General features: G+C 38.3%; 1 protein-coding gene across 1 annotated transcript; it reads left to right on the top strand.

Annotated features, from left to right (window-relative positions):
• Positions 1 to 617: 617 nt before the first annotated feature.
• On the top strand, positions 618 to 4,680 carry PRRG1 (proline rich and Gla domain 1; the record flags this gene model as incomplete). Its single annotated transcript, XM_053666732.1, has 1 exon — positions 618 to 4,680. A coding segment is annotated over one exon (486 nt), but the record flags the coding sequence as incomplete, so codon positions are not given.
• Positions 4,681 to 22,120: the final 17,440 nt, after the last annotated feature.

Genomic DNA, 22,120 nt, shown 5'->3' with positions numbered 1-22,120 from the left:
TAATATGTGGAGTCTATAAAACAAAAGAAATGAACAAACAAAACAAATACACCCATGGATACAGAAATATTTGATGATTGACAGATGGGAGGGGGTTGGGGGGTAAAAAAGATGAAGAGATTAAAAAGTACAAACTGCCAGTTATTAAAATATTTACAGGTATGTAAAGTACAACATAGGGAGTATCACCAATAATATTATAATAACTATGTATGGTGTCAGATCAGTACTAGACTTATTGGGGTGATTATTTTGTAAGTCATATAATTGTCTAATCACTATGTTGTACACCTGAAACTAATAAAATATTATGTCAACTGTAATTGAAAGATTTTTTAAAATTCTGTAAATGAAAAAATAAAATTTCATAGCTGAAAATACAAATAACTCCAAGTCTTGGAAAAGACTCGTGCTATTTTAGGAAGGATCCAGAGTGAGCACCATGATTTATTTGTAACCTTTTGTCATGAAAAATGTAAGCTGTAGGTCATTTAAACCAATACGTCTGGTTTGGGGTTTCTGTTCGTTATGTTAACAGAACCAACAGATTTTTTCATTTGATATTTCCTATGTTTTTATCATACTGATTTTCAATGTATTTTGTCTTTTATTTTCAGAAAGAGTTTTGGAACACCTATACAAAAGCGCAACAAGGAGAGAGTAACAGAGGAAGTGACTGGTTTCAGTTTTATCTTACCTTTCCATTAATTTTTGGCCTCTTTATTATCCTCCTTGTCATTTTCCTAATCTGGAGATGCTTCCTAAGAAACAAAACTCGCAGGCAGACAGTGACTGAAAGTCACATCCCTTTCCCCCAGCATCTTAATATTATTACTCCATCTCCTCCACCAGATGAAGTGTTTGATAGCAGTGGAATGTCACCAGGCTTTCTGGAATATGTAGTTGGGCGTTCAGATTCTGTCTCTACTCGCCTGTCCAACTGTGATCCTCCACCAACCTATGAAGAAGCCACTGGCCAGGTGAACCTTCAGAGGAGTGGAACAGAACCTCATTTAGACCCACCCGCAGAGTATGAGGACATCATCAACTCCAACTCAGCCAATGCTATTGCTATGGTGCCTGTGGTCACCACTATCAAATGAAACTGCAACCTTCTTTTTACTATAATCATTTTTGGAATACTAATGAAAGAACTTTCTAGCACTTTACCACTACATAAATGTGTATTGAGTATTTTATTGGACTCTGACAGCATACCACTTCACGTTTTCTGATTTGATTTTCATTAGTTTTTGTTTCCAACTACAAAATCCTTATTTGTGCTCATTTTAGCTAGTGGAAATACATGAAGAGGGAAAAACAGTGGAGGTCTTCATGTGATGTGATGAGTTATACATATATATGTGTGTCATGTATATATACATATATACATATGTGTATGCCAGCCCAGTATATGTGCAACTGTTTTAAAAAGCTAATAACTTTTGTCTAAATCGCCTGTAAAAAGAATACTACTCACCAAAATTGGGGGGTCACCAATGTGTGTAATAGATAGCAATATGCTGTTAAATTTTGAAAGTAAGATGAACTCAGCATGTTTTCTAATTCTTACTGGCTTTTATTAACGTTTTTCTTCAACTACCTTAAAAGGAAAAAAAATGCATGTAGTCCATCTTGATTTTCAGAACATCTCAGAAAGACAGAGGGAAGGCACGGTAAGTAATAACTTGCTTATAGTGCATAGCAAGAAAATTATTGGTCATTAGTGGCATTTGGCTAGTTTTGTAGGAGAGATTTTTGTTGTTGACTGTCCCACCCCCAATTAAACAGTGTTTGCTTACTATCTTTGAATGTCTCATGCTATCTGTAATAACATCTTGGTGGAGAGGATTTCCTTCCAACAGCATAATTTCTAAAGTAAGTGTAGGTATAAACGATAGTGAATACATAAAGACTTCTCCTTTGCTCTTTGGTGACACTAATTATTTTCTTCTTGCTGTTTCATTGCATTTTACTCTACTGTCTACTTCCTCTCCTATCACCACAGAATCTTCAAGCACCTAAGAATTTAGTCGAAATTATTGAAATTATTTTCTTAATGTTTTTGTATAGACTGAAGTCTTTGCCTGAAGATGATTGAGGCAATTTCCCATTAAATTAAGAACTGTGATTTTTATATTGCTCTCCAGTTGGTGGAGGAAGATTGCTAAGTGTGTTGTGCCAGGTGCACAATAAATCTCATTCTAATAACTTCATAGAGCTCTCATTGTCTTTGCTATTTCATTTTGTATTTTCATCAGATTTTTTTTTAATCGCAGGATTTTTTACTTTTCCCTTGGAGCAGAGTGAACAGGCTGTGAATGAACTGCCAACACAAACTAGCTCAGAAAGAAAAAATTAAGTCAGTTGTTTTCATTTGAAATTCCACAGTGTATGTACTGGTGGAAAATTCATTATATCAGTCAGGGAGATGTGTCTGCTACTCCCAAAAGCCTCCTCAGTGTTGGGTAAAATGGTGGATGAGGCCACAGAATGCAGGTTTCAAAAGTGTCATATACTGCTGCCTCCATCTCCATCTCCACTGACCCCTCCCTCAGTCTTGCTGTGGAACCAAAGGAAGAGGGAATGCTAAGGAAAATCTTAAACTACCACTGAAATGACATGAATTCTAATCCCTTTTTGCAACATACTTGCCACGGTACTTTGGGAAACACCCATATCTGATCCTCAAATTCCTTAACTCTGAAAATGCAGTAAAATCGTGGGTCCTGCCTTTCTCCAGTGGCTTCAAAGGATCTAATGAAATGGTGTGCATGAAAGTTATTTGTGAGATGTGAAGAGTCATCTAAGTGTAAGACCATAGCATTGTTCTTATTGTGCTTGAGAGAGAATTGTCTCCCTCTCTTTCTCTAAAATTTATCAGAATGTTCACATAGTGAGAAAAAGAGCAGACTGCTGCTCTGTAAATTGCTAACACGTTCCTAATCTGAGTGTAAGGGCTGTTAGTTAAACTCTCATTCTCTAGTCTATACCAAGGCTGTCCCAACTTAAAGACCATAGCCAGCTCAGCACAAACAGGATTAAGCAAATGTTAGGAAGGTATCTAAAATGTGTGTACTTAGTTAATAGGTTTTTTAGCTTTCATGGACTGAAAATGAATTCATCTTGATGTGGTCTCAGCAGAAATGACAATATTGTTTTGAATTTGGTCATGAGTACATGGTGATCTTGGCTTCTAGTGAAAGCCGCAAGTGGAAGTGTTTGCTACAGTGACTTCTGTGTGTATGGATGGATATTTTGGTTTATTTTAAAATGAAAAGCAACGCTCCTTTTGTGTACACTTTTTTAGGTCATTCATATTAGGTCTTAGATTAAACCAGTGGTTTTCCAAAGTGTGGCCCATGAGCTCCTGGGAGTCCTTCAGAGGCTAATTTCAGGGTATCTGCGAGGTCACAACTATTTTCACAATAACACAAACATTATTCGTCTTAATCGCTCTAATGCTCTGTCTCAAAACTGTTGAAAATTAAAACAATGCCCTCTTCCCACAGATCTTTTTTCTACTTTGGAAAATATAGCTATTTTTTTTTTCTTTAAAACGTTACTTATGTTAACATGCAAAGGGCTTTTTAATTTTTTAATGTATAAAGACTTTATCAGTTTTTAGTTTCATTTTCTAATGTGGCAAATATGGATAGATGTCAACTCCATAAACAAAAGCTCTTTGGCATCCAGGTCCCCAATAAATTTTAAGAGTATAGGAGGTCTGGAGACCAAAAGTCTGAGAATTGCAAGATTAGACAAAGGAGCAGAATAGAACCTTACTACGTGTGTATTCTTGCAACTTTACTTTACATTTTCAACTCCTGATAATGGATTTGATTCTGTCTCTTAGAGATACCTGAATTGCAGTATAGCGATGAATGTTGATCCCTGAAGCAAAAACCAAATTCTTAAACTGATCAATGACCATCGCTTTTTAGATGGTTAGTCAAAGAAAGCACTCTACTCCATAGTGATGACTGGCATCAGCCCCAGGTCCCCTGGCAGCATTGGCATCATGATGACAGGATAAACAAAATACCACTTTCTTCAAGAAGCATTCTCTTAGCTTTGTTTGGTTTGGTTTGATTTTGCTTTGGGTTTTACATTTTTAAAAACTCTTTGCTACCCCATCTGGTTTTATAAACTGAATTTCTTAACATTTGTTATAATTAAAGGGGCTTGTCTGGAACAATATATATTTTTATGCTTTTGCCTTTCTTACCTGATTGATATTACATTCACCTTTGGTCATTTTCAATAAAGGTTTATTTTTGCAGATATATTTAGTATCTTTTTTAAGCAGTATCTAAATTGAATCAACCAGTTTGCATTTAAATAAAGAATGGGCTTAATGGTAGATCTTCCAGTGGAATGGTTTCTAAATCTCCACATGCAGTGGTGGTGTCTGGAATCATAGAACTGGCACTATCTTGTCTCCCCATTTTGAATGCCACAGTGAATTGTATCCATTTAAAATAAATCAAATGATTTCTTTTTTTCTACCGAATAGTACAAATACTGATATTGTGTTTGATTCATTGTTAATTATGACTTCAAGATTGATGATCTGGAGGTTGCTTTAACTTGGTTCTGTGTAAATAGCATGTATTTTATTATAATATTTCACATTTTGAAACGCCTGGTTTACATTAAATTATCGTATTTAACTATTTTTATGTTTATACTAGGTAAGGTTTTTCTTATGTTTCTATGTTTTTGGTATGCTAAATAAAGCTATTTTTAAACCCAAGAGATTTCTTCTACCATGTCTTAATTTTATTATGATTAGTTAATAAACATGCTACATAAACTCTTACTAATTATGGTCTTTTTAACAAGGTAAATTATGTTTCCTTTTTTCTTATGAATGTCGGGACTATTTATCAGTAAAGAAATCAGAAATTGTCTGGTGACAACCTCAGGGTGTTATCAATAAGAAGTTACTTTCTGCGCTGCTTTTGAATGATACTAGTATGACACAAAATGGGAACACTTGCTCCAAAGTGATAGACCAAACTCTTTGCAGTAGTGTAGTTTGTCAAGTACTGGGAATAGTTTGTCTGCAGATATCAAGGAGCTGGCTTTTTCCTCCTTAGCAGAACAGCTTGCACTTGACATTTAGAAGATGAGAAAGGAAATCACAAGATGGAAACATTTGTAACCACAGGGAAGCTTCTTAAGTATAGTTTCCTACAAAGCAAAAGCTAATGTGGTATGTCACTAACCAAGGAAATGTAAATATGAGTTGATTTTTATGCTATAAAATTTTTAATTATTATATTCAAGGAGGAATTTTAAGTATAAATTATAAGTCTAAGTATCCATTTTGTAAGCATCACGCCCCAGAGTGTTGTTCAAAATATCATAACAAGGTACTTTTAAAAATTATAGCAATTGCTAAAACTTATATAAATTACATATTTGTTAATACGGCCATGAAACCTAATACCTACATCAAGACATTCCCAGCACCCCAAGAAGGCTCCCTCATTCCCCCTCCTTAGGGATAACACTATTGTCACAAATATTATAATAACTCAGTTTTTACAATTTCACAATTGGCTGTAACCATATGGACTTGCCTCTTTCCCTTTTTGAAGTCTTCAGGTATTTCAGAAAAGTTCAAGATAGAAGATCCAGAGCTGCTCTTCTGTACCTTGGTCCTCCTTGAAATTACCTACTCATTCTCTCTAATGAAGCCCTTTGTACATACCTGAAACTCTTTGAGGGCAAGAATTGTATTTGATCCTTTTAATTCACTTCCCCAAATATATCCAAAACCTAAAAGTGATGGCTTTTTAAAGACCATGAATTGACCAAAACATCAGTAGCATCCTAGTAGCTGGTCTTAATGCTTGTCTTCTGCTATGATTCTTACCACCTGCTATTTCCCTAAGCTTTTTTTCTTTTTTGTACGATGACATTTTTTTAAATTTCATTTTATTTTAATTGTTCAAGTACAGTTTTCTGCCTTTTAGTCCCATCCCAGCTCACCCTCCCAGTGCTCCCCACCACCCTCCCATTTCTACCCCCCTTGTTATTGTTCCTGTGTCCTTTATATTTGTTCCTGTAAACCTTCCCCTTCTCCCCAGAAATTCCCTCCCCTGTCCCCTCTGGTCACTGCCAGCCTGTTCTCAATCTCAATGTCTTTGGTTATATTTTGCGTGCTTATTTTGTGACATTTTGTTCACAGTAATTTTAATCACTTTTAGACTTCAAAACTCATTATAATCTTGTTCCACAGACTTATCTGACCATATTTTCTTCCACAGCTGAGATGTTAGATATTTACAAAGGGCCTACCTTGAGTAAGACACTAAAAGGATTAGAAAGCAAGGGTGCCTACAGCCCTTGCCCCCTGGGATTTTGCAATCAGATTAAGTCTGGGATAACCTTCTAATCTAATTTAGTGTAACCCTTAATTCCATTCCATATCATAGTCATGCATATCAGTCTATGTTGTGATTTTATAAGTTTTTAGTGATGGAAATCAATTTGCAAAAACTTTTCATATATCCCTAATACATATATTAAACAGATGAGACTGCAGTGGTTGACTACAGACATGGGAAGCTTGGAACCTCACCATCCGTGACCTTTCCAGTCACTCCCTCTTAGTCCAAGTCACATCAAACATTAAAATTTGATTAACGTATTTGGAAAACCACTGTAATGTGACATTTATTGATGTCCAAGTTCATAGTCCCTCATCTTCCCACAAAAAAAAAATAAAATAAAATCTACAGAATCTCCTCCACTGATAGAATTCTTCAGGGTAAAAATGCTCTTTTTGGCCCAATTGTTCCTAACTCACAATTACACCATACTGGCCAACAACATACATTATTAAAATTATGTTTGAAGAGAGAACCATGCAATGTTAATGGTTCTGATTCTTTGTGTATATCATTTCCATCATCACCATACTTCTTGCTACATTTTCAATACTCAGCCCTTTTACATTTGTAGAACATGGTTTTAATATACTCATAAATCATATTTTAATACAAGCAGAGTGATGTCAATGAAAATAGTGTGACATAGGGAATTCCAAAAGCATGTTCTTCCACAAAAGCAACAAATAAACTGGCTGTGTTGCAGCTGATCAAGGCCTGACAGGTTCACAGTATTCAGACAGAAGGAAGAAATGCACAGAGCTATGGGGAGGTTTGACATGCCTTTATTTAAGGGTATGTCTGAACTGACATGCTGCAAGCTGCATGCCCCCCTGCATGTCTCTGTGTGGCACACTGCATGTTACCTGTCTCCTCTGCGTGGCACATGTTATGGCCCTTGCTCCCCAGTGTGATACCCAGCAGGGAGCCCCTGCTGCCTTAAGTACTAGAGGCAAACAAAGCCAGTTTCAAGCCAGAAAATTATATAACAGCATAATTCTACACATGCGAACCCACTTAATGTTATGGGAACGGCTTATCGGACCCAGTCTCAAGGCTACGAGAACACTACTTATCAGGCTCATTTAAGGCTATGGGAAACTGCTTCCCTTAGTTACCCAGACACCTGGGTGAGGAAGCCAGACTGACTCCACTACCCTACGATGGCCAAATGAACAAAAAAATATATCAGAATCAACTTAATCAGAACTCTAAAAACTGAAGTTAACAGCAACCAGACAAGAAAAAAAAAAAACAGAAAACTTACCCCGGCCTTATCCCATTTTCTTTTTAGTAACATCTTGGAAAACAGCCCACATTACAGGTATTGGTTTCTATTACTAGAGGGAGCAAAATGGACTTTATTCCAAGAATTGAGGTTGGTGGCTTAGTCCTATATTTTAGCTTTCTGAAGTATCAGCTCAAAGGGCTCGCCTTTATTAATTTGCCCTACTTGGAATTTTTCCAAGTTGGAGGCAACTGCTTGGGGAGTGCTTTCAAAAATACTTAAATCATTAATAACAATTGAGGTAAATAATAGACAAATTGAAAAGCTTACGAAGAAATGCTGGGGGATACAGAGAATAAGAACCTTGAAAAGCTCCCACATGGTCTTAGGAATTGAGAAGGCCAAGCACATATCCAGAGCTGGGTGCATGCTCTAAAAAAAAAAAATCGAAGAAGACTCTGAACATCCACATTTTGTCTGACTTTCATGTTCCCCATTGGGGTAGAGTTGCATATTTTCTGGTTAGAAGTTCAAAGTTTTCCCCAACACACAGAAACCATCTGCAAAAGCCAGGATGCCATTTGGGGGAGGGGGTGGTTTTCACTTTTAGGAACTCTGATCACTAGCTGATCACTACAATAATAGAAACACTTTAGTAGCCACACATAACAAAGAATATAAGCTACAAAATGAGTTTAAAAGTCACTAAAACAAACAATTAGAATAAGTAGCAAAAACAAAGCCTGAGAAGGGAGAGTCTGATTTCCAGAGTTGTAATTCTATAATATTAATAAATAATCCCACCTACTGTTTAGTACCCAGTCCTGACTATAATATAGGAAGGCTGACCGCAGAACCCAGGCAACCATGAAGCCCATCCTACAGCTTTCACATAGGCAGAGAACTGTGCCAACAGTCTTATTCAACTGTATTCAGTCAGTGGCACACACCTCCCAACCTCACAGCTCAGGCAGCGGACTCACCCCAAAACAGACCCTGACAGCAAGCCCAACTGCCCAAAGACATTACCAGCAGACGCATCCAGAAATCCAAACTGAGCTGCCTGGTGAAGAACTTTCTCTACCAAATCGAACCTGTAAAATCTGGAAGAGGATACCATTCACTCAAATGCACAGACATTAACATAAGGAGTAAAAGATCATGAAAAATCAGATAAATATGACACCACCAAAGGACACTCATAAAGCTGTGATAACTGACCCTAAAGAAATGGAGATCCACAAACTGTCAAAGAATTCAAAATAATCATTTTATTATTTTTTTATTGATTATAGAGAGAGGAAGGGGGGAGAGAGACAGAAACATCAATTTGTTATTCTACTTATTTATATATTCGTTGGTTGTTTCTTATATGTATCCTAACCAGTGTGTGAACGCCCAACCTTGGTGCATCAGGACAACACTCTAACCAACTGAGCTATCAACCCAGGGCCTAGAATAATCCTTTTAAAGATTAGTGAACTATACACACACACAACAAATTTAGGAAAATAATACATAGACAAATGAGAAGTTAAAGAAAATGGAAACAATTTTTAAAAACAGAAATCATAGAGCTAAAAAAAAAATACAGTAACTTAACTGAGTAATTCCATACACAGCTTCAAAAGGAGACTGAATATGCCAAAGAAAGAATCAGTGACTTAGAAGACAGGATATTTGAAATCACCCAGTCAGAAGGAAAAAGTGAATAAAGCCTACAGGACATATGGGACACAATCATAAGAAACAATATTTTCTACCATATGATCTCACCGTTAACAGGAAGCTAAATAACAAAACAAACAAGCGAGCAAAATAAAAACAACGACACTGAAATCGAGAACAGGGGGACAGCGACCGGAGGGTAGAGAGGAGGGAATTTCAGGGGGAAAAAAGGAAGGATTTACAGGAACTAGCATAAAGGACACATGGACAACAACTAAGGGGGGTGGAAAGGGGAGGTAGGTGGGGGGTACCGGGGGGTGGGCTGGGAAGGTTGTAAAAGAAAGAATACTATAGTTGAAAAATAATTTTAAAAATTAATTAATTAATTAAAGAAAAAAGAAACAATATTTTTGCCGTGGTAATTCCAGAAGGAGACAAGAACAACAAAGGGCCAGAAAGTATATTTCTAGCATTATGGCTGTAAAAGGCTCAAACTAGGGGAGAAAAATAGATAGCTATCCAGACCCATGAGTTCTCAAAAATCCCAAACAGGTTGAATCTGAATAGGGTTCAACCTGTTCGCTGAGACATGTTATAATTAAATTGTCAAATGTCAAAGAAAAAAGAATTTTGAAAGCACAAAGAGAAGAGAAAAGTTATATACAAGGGAATCTCCATAAGATCGTGGGCAGATGTCTGTGTTTCAAGCCAGGCATGAATGGGATGGTGTATTCAAAATGTTGAAAGAAAAATAACCTGGCCAAGAAATCTATACACAGCAGAGCTCTTCTTCAGAAATGAAGGAAGGATAAAAACTTTCCTGAACAAATACAAGATGACAGAGTTCATCAACACTAGATCTGTCTTATAAGAAATGCTAAAAAGTGTTCTTTGAGTGGAAGTAAAAGGATGCTAATATCATTTAAAAAGTAAGAGAGTACTGTAAAACTTAGTGGTAATGATAAACACAGGGTCTGACACAAATAACACCCCTCTTTATTATAAAAATATTTTATTACAAAATCATAAGCATGTCATTCTGTAACATAACAATATCACACTAAAGCACACCATAGGACATTTTAGGTGAAATGTTCAAATTAAAACTGCAAGTTAAGACACCTATATTATTACCCTACCAACCACACTCAACCCAGGTGCCATTTCTGCCGGATCCTGTATATAGTCAGAGTTAGATCCTATAATATAGTATGGTGGTATGTAATTCACTTACAACTCTAGTGTAAAATTTAATAAACAAATATAGTAATAATAACCAGAATTACAATAATCTGTTACTAGTTATCCAATATAAGAATATATAAACTGTAATTTCAATAACCTAAAAAGTGAGGGGGAGAAATAAAAGTATAAAATTTAGAAATCCTGTTGAATGTAAGTTGTTACTAGGTTAAAATAGGGTATTATCATTTTTTAAGATATTTTATTTTATTTTTAGAGAGAGGGGAAGGGAGGGAGAAAGAGAGGGAGAGAAACATGGATGTGTGAGAGAAAAACATCTCACACATTGGTTGCCTCTCACACACCCCCAAATGGGGACCTGGCCTGCAATCCAAGCATGTGCCCTGACCAGGAATCGAACCAGCAACCTCTCTGCTTACAAGCTGGTGGTCAGTCCCATCAGCCACACCAGCCAGGGAAGGGTGTTTCTATTTTAACTTATGTTACATAAGCCTCATGGTAACCACAAGGGGGAAAACCTGTAGTCATTACACAAAAGGACATAATTTTAAAAGGTCAAATCACACTGCTACCAAAAGACATAAAAACATACAAAAAAGACAGCAGGTTATAAATAAAGGAACAATGGATCTACACAACAGCCAGAAAACAATTAAGAACATGTGAATAGTGTGTCCTTGCCTATCAATAATTACTTTAAATGTATGTAAATTAAGTTGTACAATCAAAACACATAAAATGGCTGAGTGTATTAAAAAACAAGATTCAACAATAGGCTGCTTAAAAAAAACCTCACTTTATGTTGTGGACCGCTCTGCCTGGTTCTAGGAATTGTATCTCTAACCCCTGTGGCTAAGGATGAGTGAGTCAGTGACCTCTGGAATGCGAGCCACAGGAGACAAAGCTTGTCTCTGGTAGCAAACGCTGCCTCAGTTTCCTCTCCCTGCCCCCAAAGCTTGGTCGGAAGTCAATGACAGGTAAGATCCCTTGCAGCGGGGGGCAACCTAAGCCAGACATGAACACTTGGGAGGCCTTCATGGAAGGACTCTGGGGGCTGCAACAAAGAGCAATGGACTCTCGCCCCCAAGCTTTGAGATAGCCCGAGTCCCCATGTACTCTGGGAGAAGCGCTTTCTGGCTCTAATGCCCTTAAGCCTGAATGCTTGATGGGGAGAGGTGCAGCTCCTTGCCTTGCTAGAGAGTGTCCTGGGGAAAAATCTGGCATCACAAAGACTTCCTGATAAACCTGTGAAATCTGCTCTGCTAAGAGTGCTTTCATTCATATGATAAGGGTCTGAGAGGAAAGGAGTATGTCTCCCAAAGTTTCTGCAACTCTCTTCCTGACAGACACTGACTCAGACTCTGAAGCCCTCAGATGTCTTTGAAATGTTATGTACTGTTTGATCCTTGACGCCCTGTATTCCTGTGTATTACAACCCAATAAAAGTCCTTGGAGGAAGGGGCTCAATGCCTTTTTCCCCTGAGAAACTGGCCACTGCTCACGGCCTTTTTCCTCTGGGAAACTGGCCACCTCTCCTCCCCAAGCAGATCACATTATGTCTCAGTCATGTTTACTCTCATCTGTGGCACATGGGGGGACTTGTGAGGAAAGTCACCCCCACAACTTTAGCTTAAAGATACATATAGACTGAGAGTAAAGGGATGGAAAAAGATATTTCAAGCAAATGGTATACAAGAAAACAGGCAGAAGTATATATATATATATATATATATATATATATATATATGCATGCAAGTAAATAGACTTTAAAGTAAAAATGGTAAAAAGAGACAAAAAGTTCATTCTATAATGATAAAGGTGTCAATCCATCAAGAAGATACGACAACTAAATATGCACCCAACACTGGAGCACGCAACTATTTAAAGCAAAAACTAGTAGACCTAAAAGGAGAAATAAACAGCAATATAATAATAGCTGGGAACTTTAATACCCAACTCTCAACAACAATATATCATCCGGACAGAATTAATAAGGAAACAATAGGTTCGAACAGCCCTACAAACCAAATGAAGCTAACACATATCGAGAACATTCTATGCAAGAACAGCAGAGTGAACATTCTTCTCAAGTATGCATAAAACATTTTGTAGGATACACCATATGGTTGGCCACAAAACCTTAGCCAAAAAGTATTAGCAAATTTAAGAAGACTGAGATTGTACCAAGTATTTTCTCTGACCACAAACGGTATATAACTACAAATTAATAACATGAGGCAAACTGGAAAATTTGAATACATGGAAATAAACACTCTCCTCAATAACCAATGGACTGAAGACAAAATTACAAGGGAGATAGGTATTTTGAAACAGAAGAAAGTGGAAATACAACATACCAAAACTTAAGGAATGCAGGAAAACAGTCCTAAGAGGGAAGTTCTAGCAAAACAAAACAAAACAAAACAAAAACAAAAACAAAAAAACCTGCCTTAAGAAACCAGAAAGATCTCAAATAAACAACCTACTCTACATTAAAGAACTAGAAAAAGAAAAAAACTGAGCCTAAAGTTAGGAAGAGGAAGGAAATAAAAAAGATTGTAGCAGAAGTAAATGAAATTAAGCGACAAGAAAACAATAAAAAAAATTAACTAAACTAAGAGTTGTTTCTTTGAAAAGAAAAACAAAATTGACAAACCTTTAGCTAGACTGACCAAAGAAAAAAGAGAGAGGACCTAAATCAAGAATATTATAAACAAAAACAGAGATATTACAGCTGACACCTCAAAAATATAAAGGATCATAAGAGGCTACCATCAATAACTTTATGCCAACAAGCTGGATAACCTGAAAGAAATGGAAACATTCTTGAAAGCATACAGCCTATCATGACTGAATCAGGAAGAAAAGCAAATCTGAACAGACCAATTACTAGTAAAAATATTGAATCACTAATCAAAAATCTCCTGAAGAAGAAAAGCCCAGAACCATATGGCTTCACAGTTGAATTTTATCAAATATTTAAGGCAAAATTATCACCAATATTTCCCAAACTTCTCCAAACAATTGAAGAGCCGCAAACACTCCCAGACTCATTGTAACAAGGCCAACATTACCCTGATAGCAGCAAATCAGCAGCTCACTAGCAGAAAAGAAAATTACAGGCCAATATCAATGAAAAATTGTGAAATGCTCAATAAAATACTGGCAAATAGTATTCAGCAGCAAATCAAAAAGGTCATTCACCATGACCAAGTGGGATTAATTCATCCCTGGGGTGCAAGAATGGTTCAACACATACAAACCACTCAATATGCTACGTCATATTAATAGAATGAAAAAAAATCATGTCGACAGGCACAGAAATGCATTTGACAAAGTCACAATGTTCATGATAAAAACTCTTGACAAATTTGGTATAGAGAAATTGTACCTCAATATAATAAAGGCCATATATGACAAGCCCACAGCTAACATCATACTCAATGGTGAAAGGTCGAAATCTTTCCTCTAAGATCAGGAACAAGACCAGGGTGCCCACTCTCACCACTTCTATTCAACATAGTGCTGGAAGTCCTAGTAGTGTACTCAGACAAAAAATTATAATAAAAGTCATCAGAATTGGAAAAGAAGAAATAATATTGTCCCTGTTTGTAAATGAGATGATTCTGTATCTGGAAAAATCCTAAGGACTCCACCCCAAAACAGTTCTATCTAATAAAAAATTGTAGTAAAGTTGGAGGATGCAAAACTAACATACAAAAGTACAGTAGTATTTCTATACACTAACAATGAATTACCCGAAAATGAAATAAAGAAAATGATTCCATTTACAATCACATCAAAAAGAATAAAATAGAAATAAATTTAACCAAACAAGTAAAAGATTTCTAAACTGAAAATTATAAGGTATTGATGAAAGAAATTGAAGAAACAAACAAGTAAAAAGGTTTCCTGTGTTTATGGGCTGGAAAACCATTAAAATGTCCATACTACCCCAAGCCATCTACAGATTCAATGCAATCTCTAGCAGGATTCCAGTAGCAGTTTTTTACAGAACTGGAAAAAAACAATCCTAAAATATGGATGGAAAGACCCCAAATAGCCAAAACAATCCTGAGAAAGAACAAAGCAGGAGACATCACACTTTCTGATTTCAAGTTATAGTAATCCAAACAGTATGGTACTACCATAGAAACAGACTTATAGATCAATGGAACAGAATCAAGAAGTCCATAAATAAACTCAAATATATATGGTTAACTAATATTTGACAAGGAGTCAAGAATACTCAATGAAAAAAAGAGTTTCTTCAGTACTTGGTCCTGGAAAAATTAGATATTCACATGCAAAAGAATGAACTTAGAACCCTATTTTACATCACTCACAAAATTAATTAGAAATGGATTAAAGACTGAAATAAAAACCTGTAAACCATGAACCTACTACAATAACAACCTAAAAAATTACCCTGGCTGGTGCAGCTCAGTGATTGAGTGTGGGCCTGAGAACCAAAAGGTTGCTGGTTTGATTCCTAGTCGGCATCAGCACACAGGCCTGGGCTGCAGGCCAGGCCCCCAATAAGGAGAGTGCTAGAGGCAACCACACATTGATGTTTCTCTACCTCTTTCTCCTTCCCTTTCCCTCTCTAAAAACAAATAAATAACATATTTTTAAAATAAAAAAATAAAACAATTTTTTTCATAGTAAAAAAACTCCTTAATAAGGGCCTTGGCAATAATTTTTTTTCACTATGACACCTGAAGCACAGGTGACTAAATAAATAAATAAATAAATAAATGACTGGGATTATATCCAACTAAAAAGATTCTTAACATCCATAGAAACAATGAAAACAAACAGCCTATGGAATGGGGAATGATATTTGCAAATCACATGTCCTGATAAGGTGTTAACATTCAAAACATATACTGAACTCACACAACACAATCGCAAAAACCAAATGATTCAGGTTATATGAGGTCTATCCATAAAAAGTCAGGCCATTGTTAATATGGTGAGAATGGTTTGTGCAACATGGATGTAACCTGGCAGCCAAGGAGAGGGGACTGGAATCCACATGTGTGAACAATGATGACTTCACTGTACTAGTCAGTGGGAGCAGTAGACACCTTTGAGTGAGCATGTGGACTGTGTGGCCCTTACATTCAAAATGACTGAATGAGTAGAGCAACGAATCTGCATCAAATTTTGCATTAAGTTTGAACATTCCTCCACAGAAACTATTGGGATGATGCAGAAGGCAGAGCTATGAGCAACTGGTGATTGGCAACTTCATCGCAACAATGCATCCACTCATGCATCACGTCTCGTGGAGTTTTTTGTGAAACGTTAAATCACTCAGGTCACTCAGCCCTCCTACAGCCCAGATTTGGTGCCCCGTGACTTCCGGCTTTTCCCAAAATGAAAATCACCCTTTGAAAGGGAAGAGATTTCAGACCATCGGTGAGATTCAGGAAAATATAATGGGGCAGCTGATGGCAATTGAGAGAACTATGTGAGGTCCTGAGGTGCCTACTTTGAAGGGCAATGAGGCACCGTTGTCCTATGTACAATGTTTCTTGTACCTTGTACCTTCTTCGATAAATGTCTCTAGTTTTCATACGACATGGCTGGATACCTTCTGGCCAGACCTCGTAAATTAACAAAGAACCTGAATACACATCTTCAAAAAATTCTAAGAATGGCCAACAGGTACATGAAAAGATGCTCAACATCACTAATCATTAGGGAAATGCAAATAAAAACCACCATGACATACTCACCCCTGTTAGAATGGTTCTCATCAAAAAGACAGGAGATAACAAACACTGAGGATGTAGAGAAAGGGAGATCCTCATACATTGTTGGTGGAATTGTAAATTGGTACAGCCAGTATAGAAAATAGTATGGAAGTTCCTCAAAAATTTAAAAATAGAACTACCATATGACCCAGCAATTCTACTTCTGGGAATGTAATGGAAAGAAATGAAAATAATGTGCTGAAGAGATATCTGCACCCCTATGTTCACAGCAGCATTATTTCCAATAGTCAAAGCATGGAGACAACCTAAGTTTCCATCAACAGATGAATGGATAAATAAGTTATAGTGTATGTATACAATGGAACATTATTCAGTCATAAAAAGGAGGAAACCCTGTCATGCTTGTGACAACATGCATGGATCTGGAAAACGATGCTAACAGAAATAAGTCAGACACAGGAAGACACATACCATATGATCTTTCTTATATGTGGAATCTAAAAATCAAACCATTTGTATGGTCACAAGAGGTGGTTTGTAGGGGAAGCAGGAATTGGGTGGAGGTTGTTAAAAGGTACAAACTCCCAGGTATGAGATAAATAAGTAGCAGGGATGTAATGTACAAGTGATGGCTAGAGTTAACATTGTTGTATGGTATATATGAAAGTTGTTAAGGGAATAAACCCTAAGAGTTCTCATCACAAGGAAAAAATATTTTCTCTTTTTTTTGTATCTATAAGAAAGGTTGCATGTTAACTAAACTCATTGTGGTGATCATTTCACAATATAAGTAAGTCAAATGATGATACTGTATACCTTAAACTTACACACTGCCATAAGATAATTTTATCTCACTAAAACAGAAAAAAAAATCACACAGCACAGCTATGCATTCGAAGGACACCCTTTGTTTCCTCAACCATTTTTGTGACAATCTCTCTCTTAGAGGATATAGGGGCATTTTTATGTAGATGTAGTATAAGTACCCGACAATTGGTTTCCTATTGTAATGCGAGTGTCTGACATTTACCTCACATGGACACATTGCCAGCTGCCTGACTAGACACAGCACCAGGCTGCCTCATCCCCAGAGTTTCCTTTGTTTTAGAGACATGCAGTGGACTTAGATAACTGACTGTTTGCCCACTTGATTTTTCCCTTTCTGAGCTTTAAGTCCCACATTTATCTTTTAAATTCACCAATAAAGAGCGAATTATAGTCAATAATATTGTAATAACTATGTATGGTGCTGGGAGGGACCACTTTGTAAATTATATAAATGTCTGATTATGATGCTGTACACATGAAGCTAATAGAAAATAATATTGAACGTCAACTGTAATGTCAATGATTTTTACATTTGCAAAGCCCTAGGCACCCCACCTTAGACCCCAATAAACATAAGGCAGAAACACAGCCTCTGCTTCACCCTCTTCCCCCTTTCTCCATCTCCATCTGTGTGTGTGGTCCCAGCATACCACATATCCTTCAGGGTTTGTAAGTAATAAACCTTGTTTCTTTCCCCCAAAGGTCCCTGATGCACCTGCTGTTGAGGTGCATCTTGTAATCGTAAGAATCACAAGAGCTGATCCAGTCACATTGGCTCTGAAAGGGAAAATGTCTGTGGGTTTGCTCCAGGCCCAGGTGAGTGTCCCCAGGCATTTCTATCCAATAGCTTCCCTATCAGTAGGCTGAGCCTGGCATAGTTGGCAGGATCCAGTGATTGCCCTTGCAGTTAACTGAGGGGAATGCCTTTTAGCTGCCACTGGCTTACTAATAGATTAACCAGAAATGGGTAACCCACTTCTGGCCAAGATGGAGTCGTAGGTAGACATACTGTGCCTCCTCGCACAACCAAAAGAAGGTCAACAACACACTTAAAAACAAAAAACAATCAGAACTGCCAGAAAATCAAACTGTATGGAAGTCAAACAACCAAGGAGTTAAAGAAGAAACATTCATCCAGACTGGTAGGAGGGGTGGAGATGGGGAGCCAGGTGGAGAGGACTTGTGTCAAGGCAGTAGCTGATGGACCAGGCAAGGCTGCAGCTCGCAGACTGGGCAGTCCGAATTTGCATGCAGATAAACTGGGAGAAACAACTGGGGAGCAAGACAGACCGTGCAACCCAGGGTTACACGGTCTGTCTGGGAAACCCAGGGTTACACGGTCTGTCTGGGAACTAAAGCCTCAAACCTCTGACTGAAAGCACCTGTTGGGGTCGAGGCAGCAGTGGGAGAAACTCCCAGTCTCCCAATCTCTCATTGGAGAGATCCGCAGGGTCCTAGAACATACACAAACCCATCCACCCAGGAAAAAGCACCAGAAGGGCCCAATTTGATTGTGGGTGTGGGGGAAGTGACTGAAAACTGGCAGAGAGCAGAGCGAGTGGCACTTTTACCTCGCTGACACCTCCCCCACCTACAGCGCCACAACATAGGGACCTGGATTGCCCAGCCCTGGTGAGCACCTAAGGCTCCACCCCTTACTATGTACAGTCATGGCCAGACCCCCCCCCCCCCCAAAAAAAAAATGGCCCAAGTAAAAAAACAGATTAAAGCTCCAGAAAAAATACAACTAAATGATGAAAAGATAGCCAACCTATCAGATGCACAATTCAAAACACTAGTAATCAGGATGCTTACAGAATTGGTTGAATATGGTTGCAAAATAGAGGAAAAAGTGATGGCAATGAAAAGAGAAATGAAAACAAATGTACAAGGAACCAACAGTGATGGGAAGGAAACTGGGATTCAAATCAATGGAGTGGACCAGAAGGAAGAAAGAAACATTCAACCAGAACAGAATGAAGAAACGAGGATTAAAAAAACAAACAACAACAACAAAAAAAACGAGGAGAGACTTAGGAGCCTTTGGGACAATTTTTAACATTCCAACAATCTGAATTATTAACGGGTGCCAGAAGGAGAAGAGGAAGACCAAGAAATTGAAAACTTATTTGAACAAATAATGAAGGAAAACTCCCCCAATCTGGCAAAGGAAATAGACTCTCAGGAAGTCCAGGAAGCTCAGAGAGTCCCACAGAAGTTGGGCCCAAGGAGGAACACACCAAGGCACACCATAATTATATTACCCAAGATTAAAGATAAGGAGAGAATCTTAAAAGCAGCAAGAGATAAGAGGACAGTCGCCTACAAAGGAGTCCCCATCAGACAGTCAGCCGATTTCTCAGAGACTTTGCAGGCAAGAAGGGGCTGGAAAGAAGTATTCCAAGTCATGAAATCCAAAGACCTACATCCAAGATTGCTCTATCCTGCAAAGCTTTCATTTAGAATGGAAGGGCAGATAAAGTGCTTCTCAGATAGTTCAAGGAGTTCGTCATCACCAAGCCCTTATTATATGAAATGTTAAAGGGACTTATCTAAGAAAAAGGAGGTAAGAAATATGAGCAGTAAAATGACAACAAACTCACAGCTATTAACAACCGAACCTAAAAACAAAAACAAAACAAACAAACAAACAAAACCCTAAGCAAACAACTAGAACAGGAACAGGATCACAGAAATGGAGAACACATGGAGGGTTATCAGTGGGGGAGTGGGAAGGGGAGAGAAGGAGAAAAGGTACAGACAATAAGTAGCATAAATGATAGGTAGAAAATAGACAGGGGGAGGTTAAGTATAGTATAGGAAATGTAGAAGCCAAAGAACTTATATGTATGACCCATGGACGTGAACTAAAGTGTGTGGGGAATACAGATGGGAGGGGGTATGCCGGGCAGAGGGGAATAAAGGGGGGAAATGGGACAACTGTAATAGCATAAACAATAAAATACATTTTAAAAAAGAAATGGGTAACCCCATCTGGGAAGGGAACACCACTTGCCAGCGGTTTTTCATGCTACTGTGTGCTTTCACACATTGCCTCTGTTGTGTTTTGCCTGAGGTACCCAGCCCAAAATGTCACTGCTGTCACAATAATTCAATGATCTGCCCAGAGCAGCATGATCAAGACCATATGGTCTAACAAAATGTTTATACCACTGATTATATAAGCCTTATTTGACTCTTAATGTATGTGAGGGTCCTCACTACCTCAAGGCCAAGGAAAGCTAAGGACAGAAGACTGGATCTCAAGGCCGTTGTCACCGCTCAAAGAGAGGCTCTGGGTTAAAGGCAGAATGGAAGGATATTCCCATAGGTAAAGAGGACAAGAGACCTTTGCCTACAAGCGCTGAGACAGTGGGTCATGCCTGGACTACATGTCTTAACCCCGCTGAGGAAATAACCTTGCAAAAGAAAATCAAAGGTACCATGAAAGGGGAAATGCAGTAGAGGCCTATGGTCTCTCAACCACTTCACTCACTGCTGTCATTACTCATCCACGGACCCAGTGGAATACCATGGGTCCGATCTCTGATGGAAATGTTGCTAAAAGTACTAACAGACAAATATCATTAAAGTCCTGAACATCTGGTACCAGTGCCTCCTAAGAATCTGGAGGAGGTATACCAGTGCCCTGGTAGGTGCAATAGCCCATGGAAGCTTCCTGGGCATTTCTCAGTGCCACAGCATATCCATATGCCAATACTCCAGTATTATGCTCCTGAGGTATAGGAGCTTGCCCCAATGTCCTTGTGTGTATCACACCAGTAGAGGGAGACCCCAATCCCAAAGAGATTGATTGGGACAGCCCAGAAAGGTTAAGCAACCACCTAAGAAGAGGGCTCACAGTGACATCATCCACAAAATTTTCCAGTATAACAACACCTAAAAGATTAAGGTAATAGGAGTAAAATGAGAAAGTAGAAACAGATCAGAAACTATACCTTAACTGAAATTCAAACCTTTCTTAATAATTGAACAGGAAGGAGAAAGTAGAGCTAATTAGCTATTGTGGGTTTTTTAAGACAGGCTCTGAATTGTTACTCGCTCCTGTCAAAATGTTTTGACTGGCCAGTATCTCTATCTAAACACCCTAAAATCTATAACCTTCCTAAAGATCTATGAAAGCTATCTGCCCATTTGCTCTGAGATACCACAGATCCTGAGCCCCCTCAGCCTCCCTTTGAATGGGGCAGGACCCAAAAATGCACCTCACAAGGCATACCTGCCACCAAGGGAAAAGCTGACAGGGTTACTGAGGCCTCTACTGAGAAGGAAGAGGGAGAAGGGATAGCCAAGGTTCCTCAATACACCAATACTCATAATCAAGGCCCTCCTCCTCCTGTGGGTATTTATTGTCCAATGTTGTGCTCATCCTTCTATCACACTGATCCCTGCTAAGGCTCACGGTGATTGGAAAACACTAATACAAGGCCCATCTCTTGCTGTGCAAAATAGGCATGGTACAATAGGTCTGCTACTTCTATGCCCATAGTTCCAAATGACTCCATTTCATTGCCAACCCTGAAGATGCCCCATTTGGCCCTAAGTCCAGAGAATTCCTTTTATATAGCATTGCCCGTAATTTCAGGACTACATTTTATCGGGACTGCCAAAACCACCCAAAAGACACCAGAAGTCATCAACACGGTTGCTTGACATGGAGGAAATTCCTACCTAGACACCCAGTACTTTAGACTCATGCTCTTCCCACTTCTGCTGTGTCAGAAAGGTCTCCCTAAAATAAATTTTTCTCAACAGAAACAGTTTTTGACCCACTCCATACTAACCCACCCCCATCTAATTTTGCTCCTTATGGGAATATACAGACAAACTCTACAGAGAGTTATGAAATCTCAGGGTTCTTGATCACTTAATCTCTGGAAAGCCAGTCTCTAAAGTCCAGGCCCTGAAACTAGCATTCTCCCAGCTACAGCCTTCTTCTGCAGTGCATATTCTTTCCCAATAGCCATCTTGTAACCCCTCCTGCCGAAGCCAGTCCCCACTCCTCCCTCTGTCCCCTTCTCTAACTTCCTGGACTGGTGGCCGACTAA

The sequence above is a fragment of the Artibeus jamaicensis genome, unplaced genomic scaffold, assembly GCF_021234435.1.
Source record: "Artibeus jamaicensis isolate MK-2021 breed Jamaican fruit bat unplaced genomic scaffold, CSHL_Jam_final contig_1282, whole genome shotgun sequence".
NCBI classification, from domain to species: Eukaryota; Metazoa; Chordata; class Mammalia; order Chiroptera; family Phyllostomidae; genus Artibeus; species Artibeus jamaicensis.
This window is presented reverse-complemented; position numbering and strand designations above follow the sequence as displayed.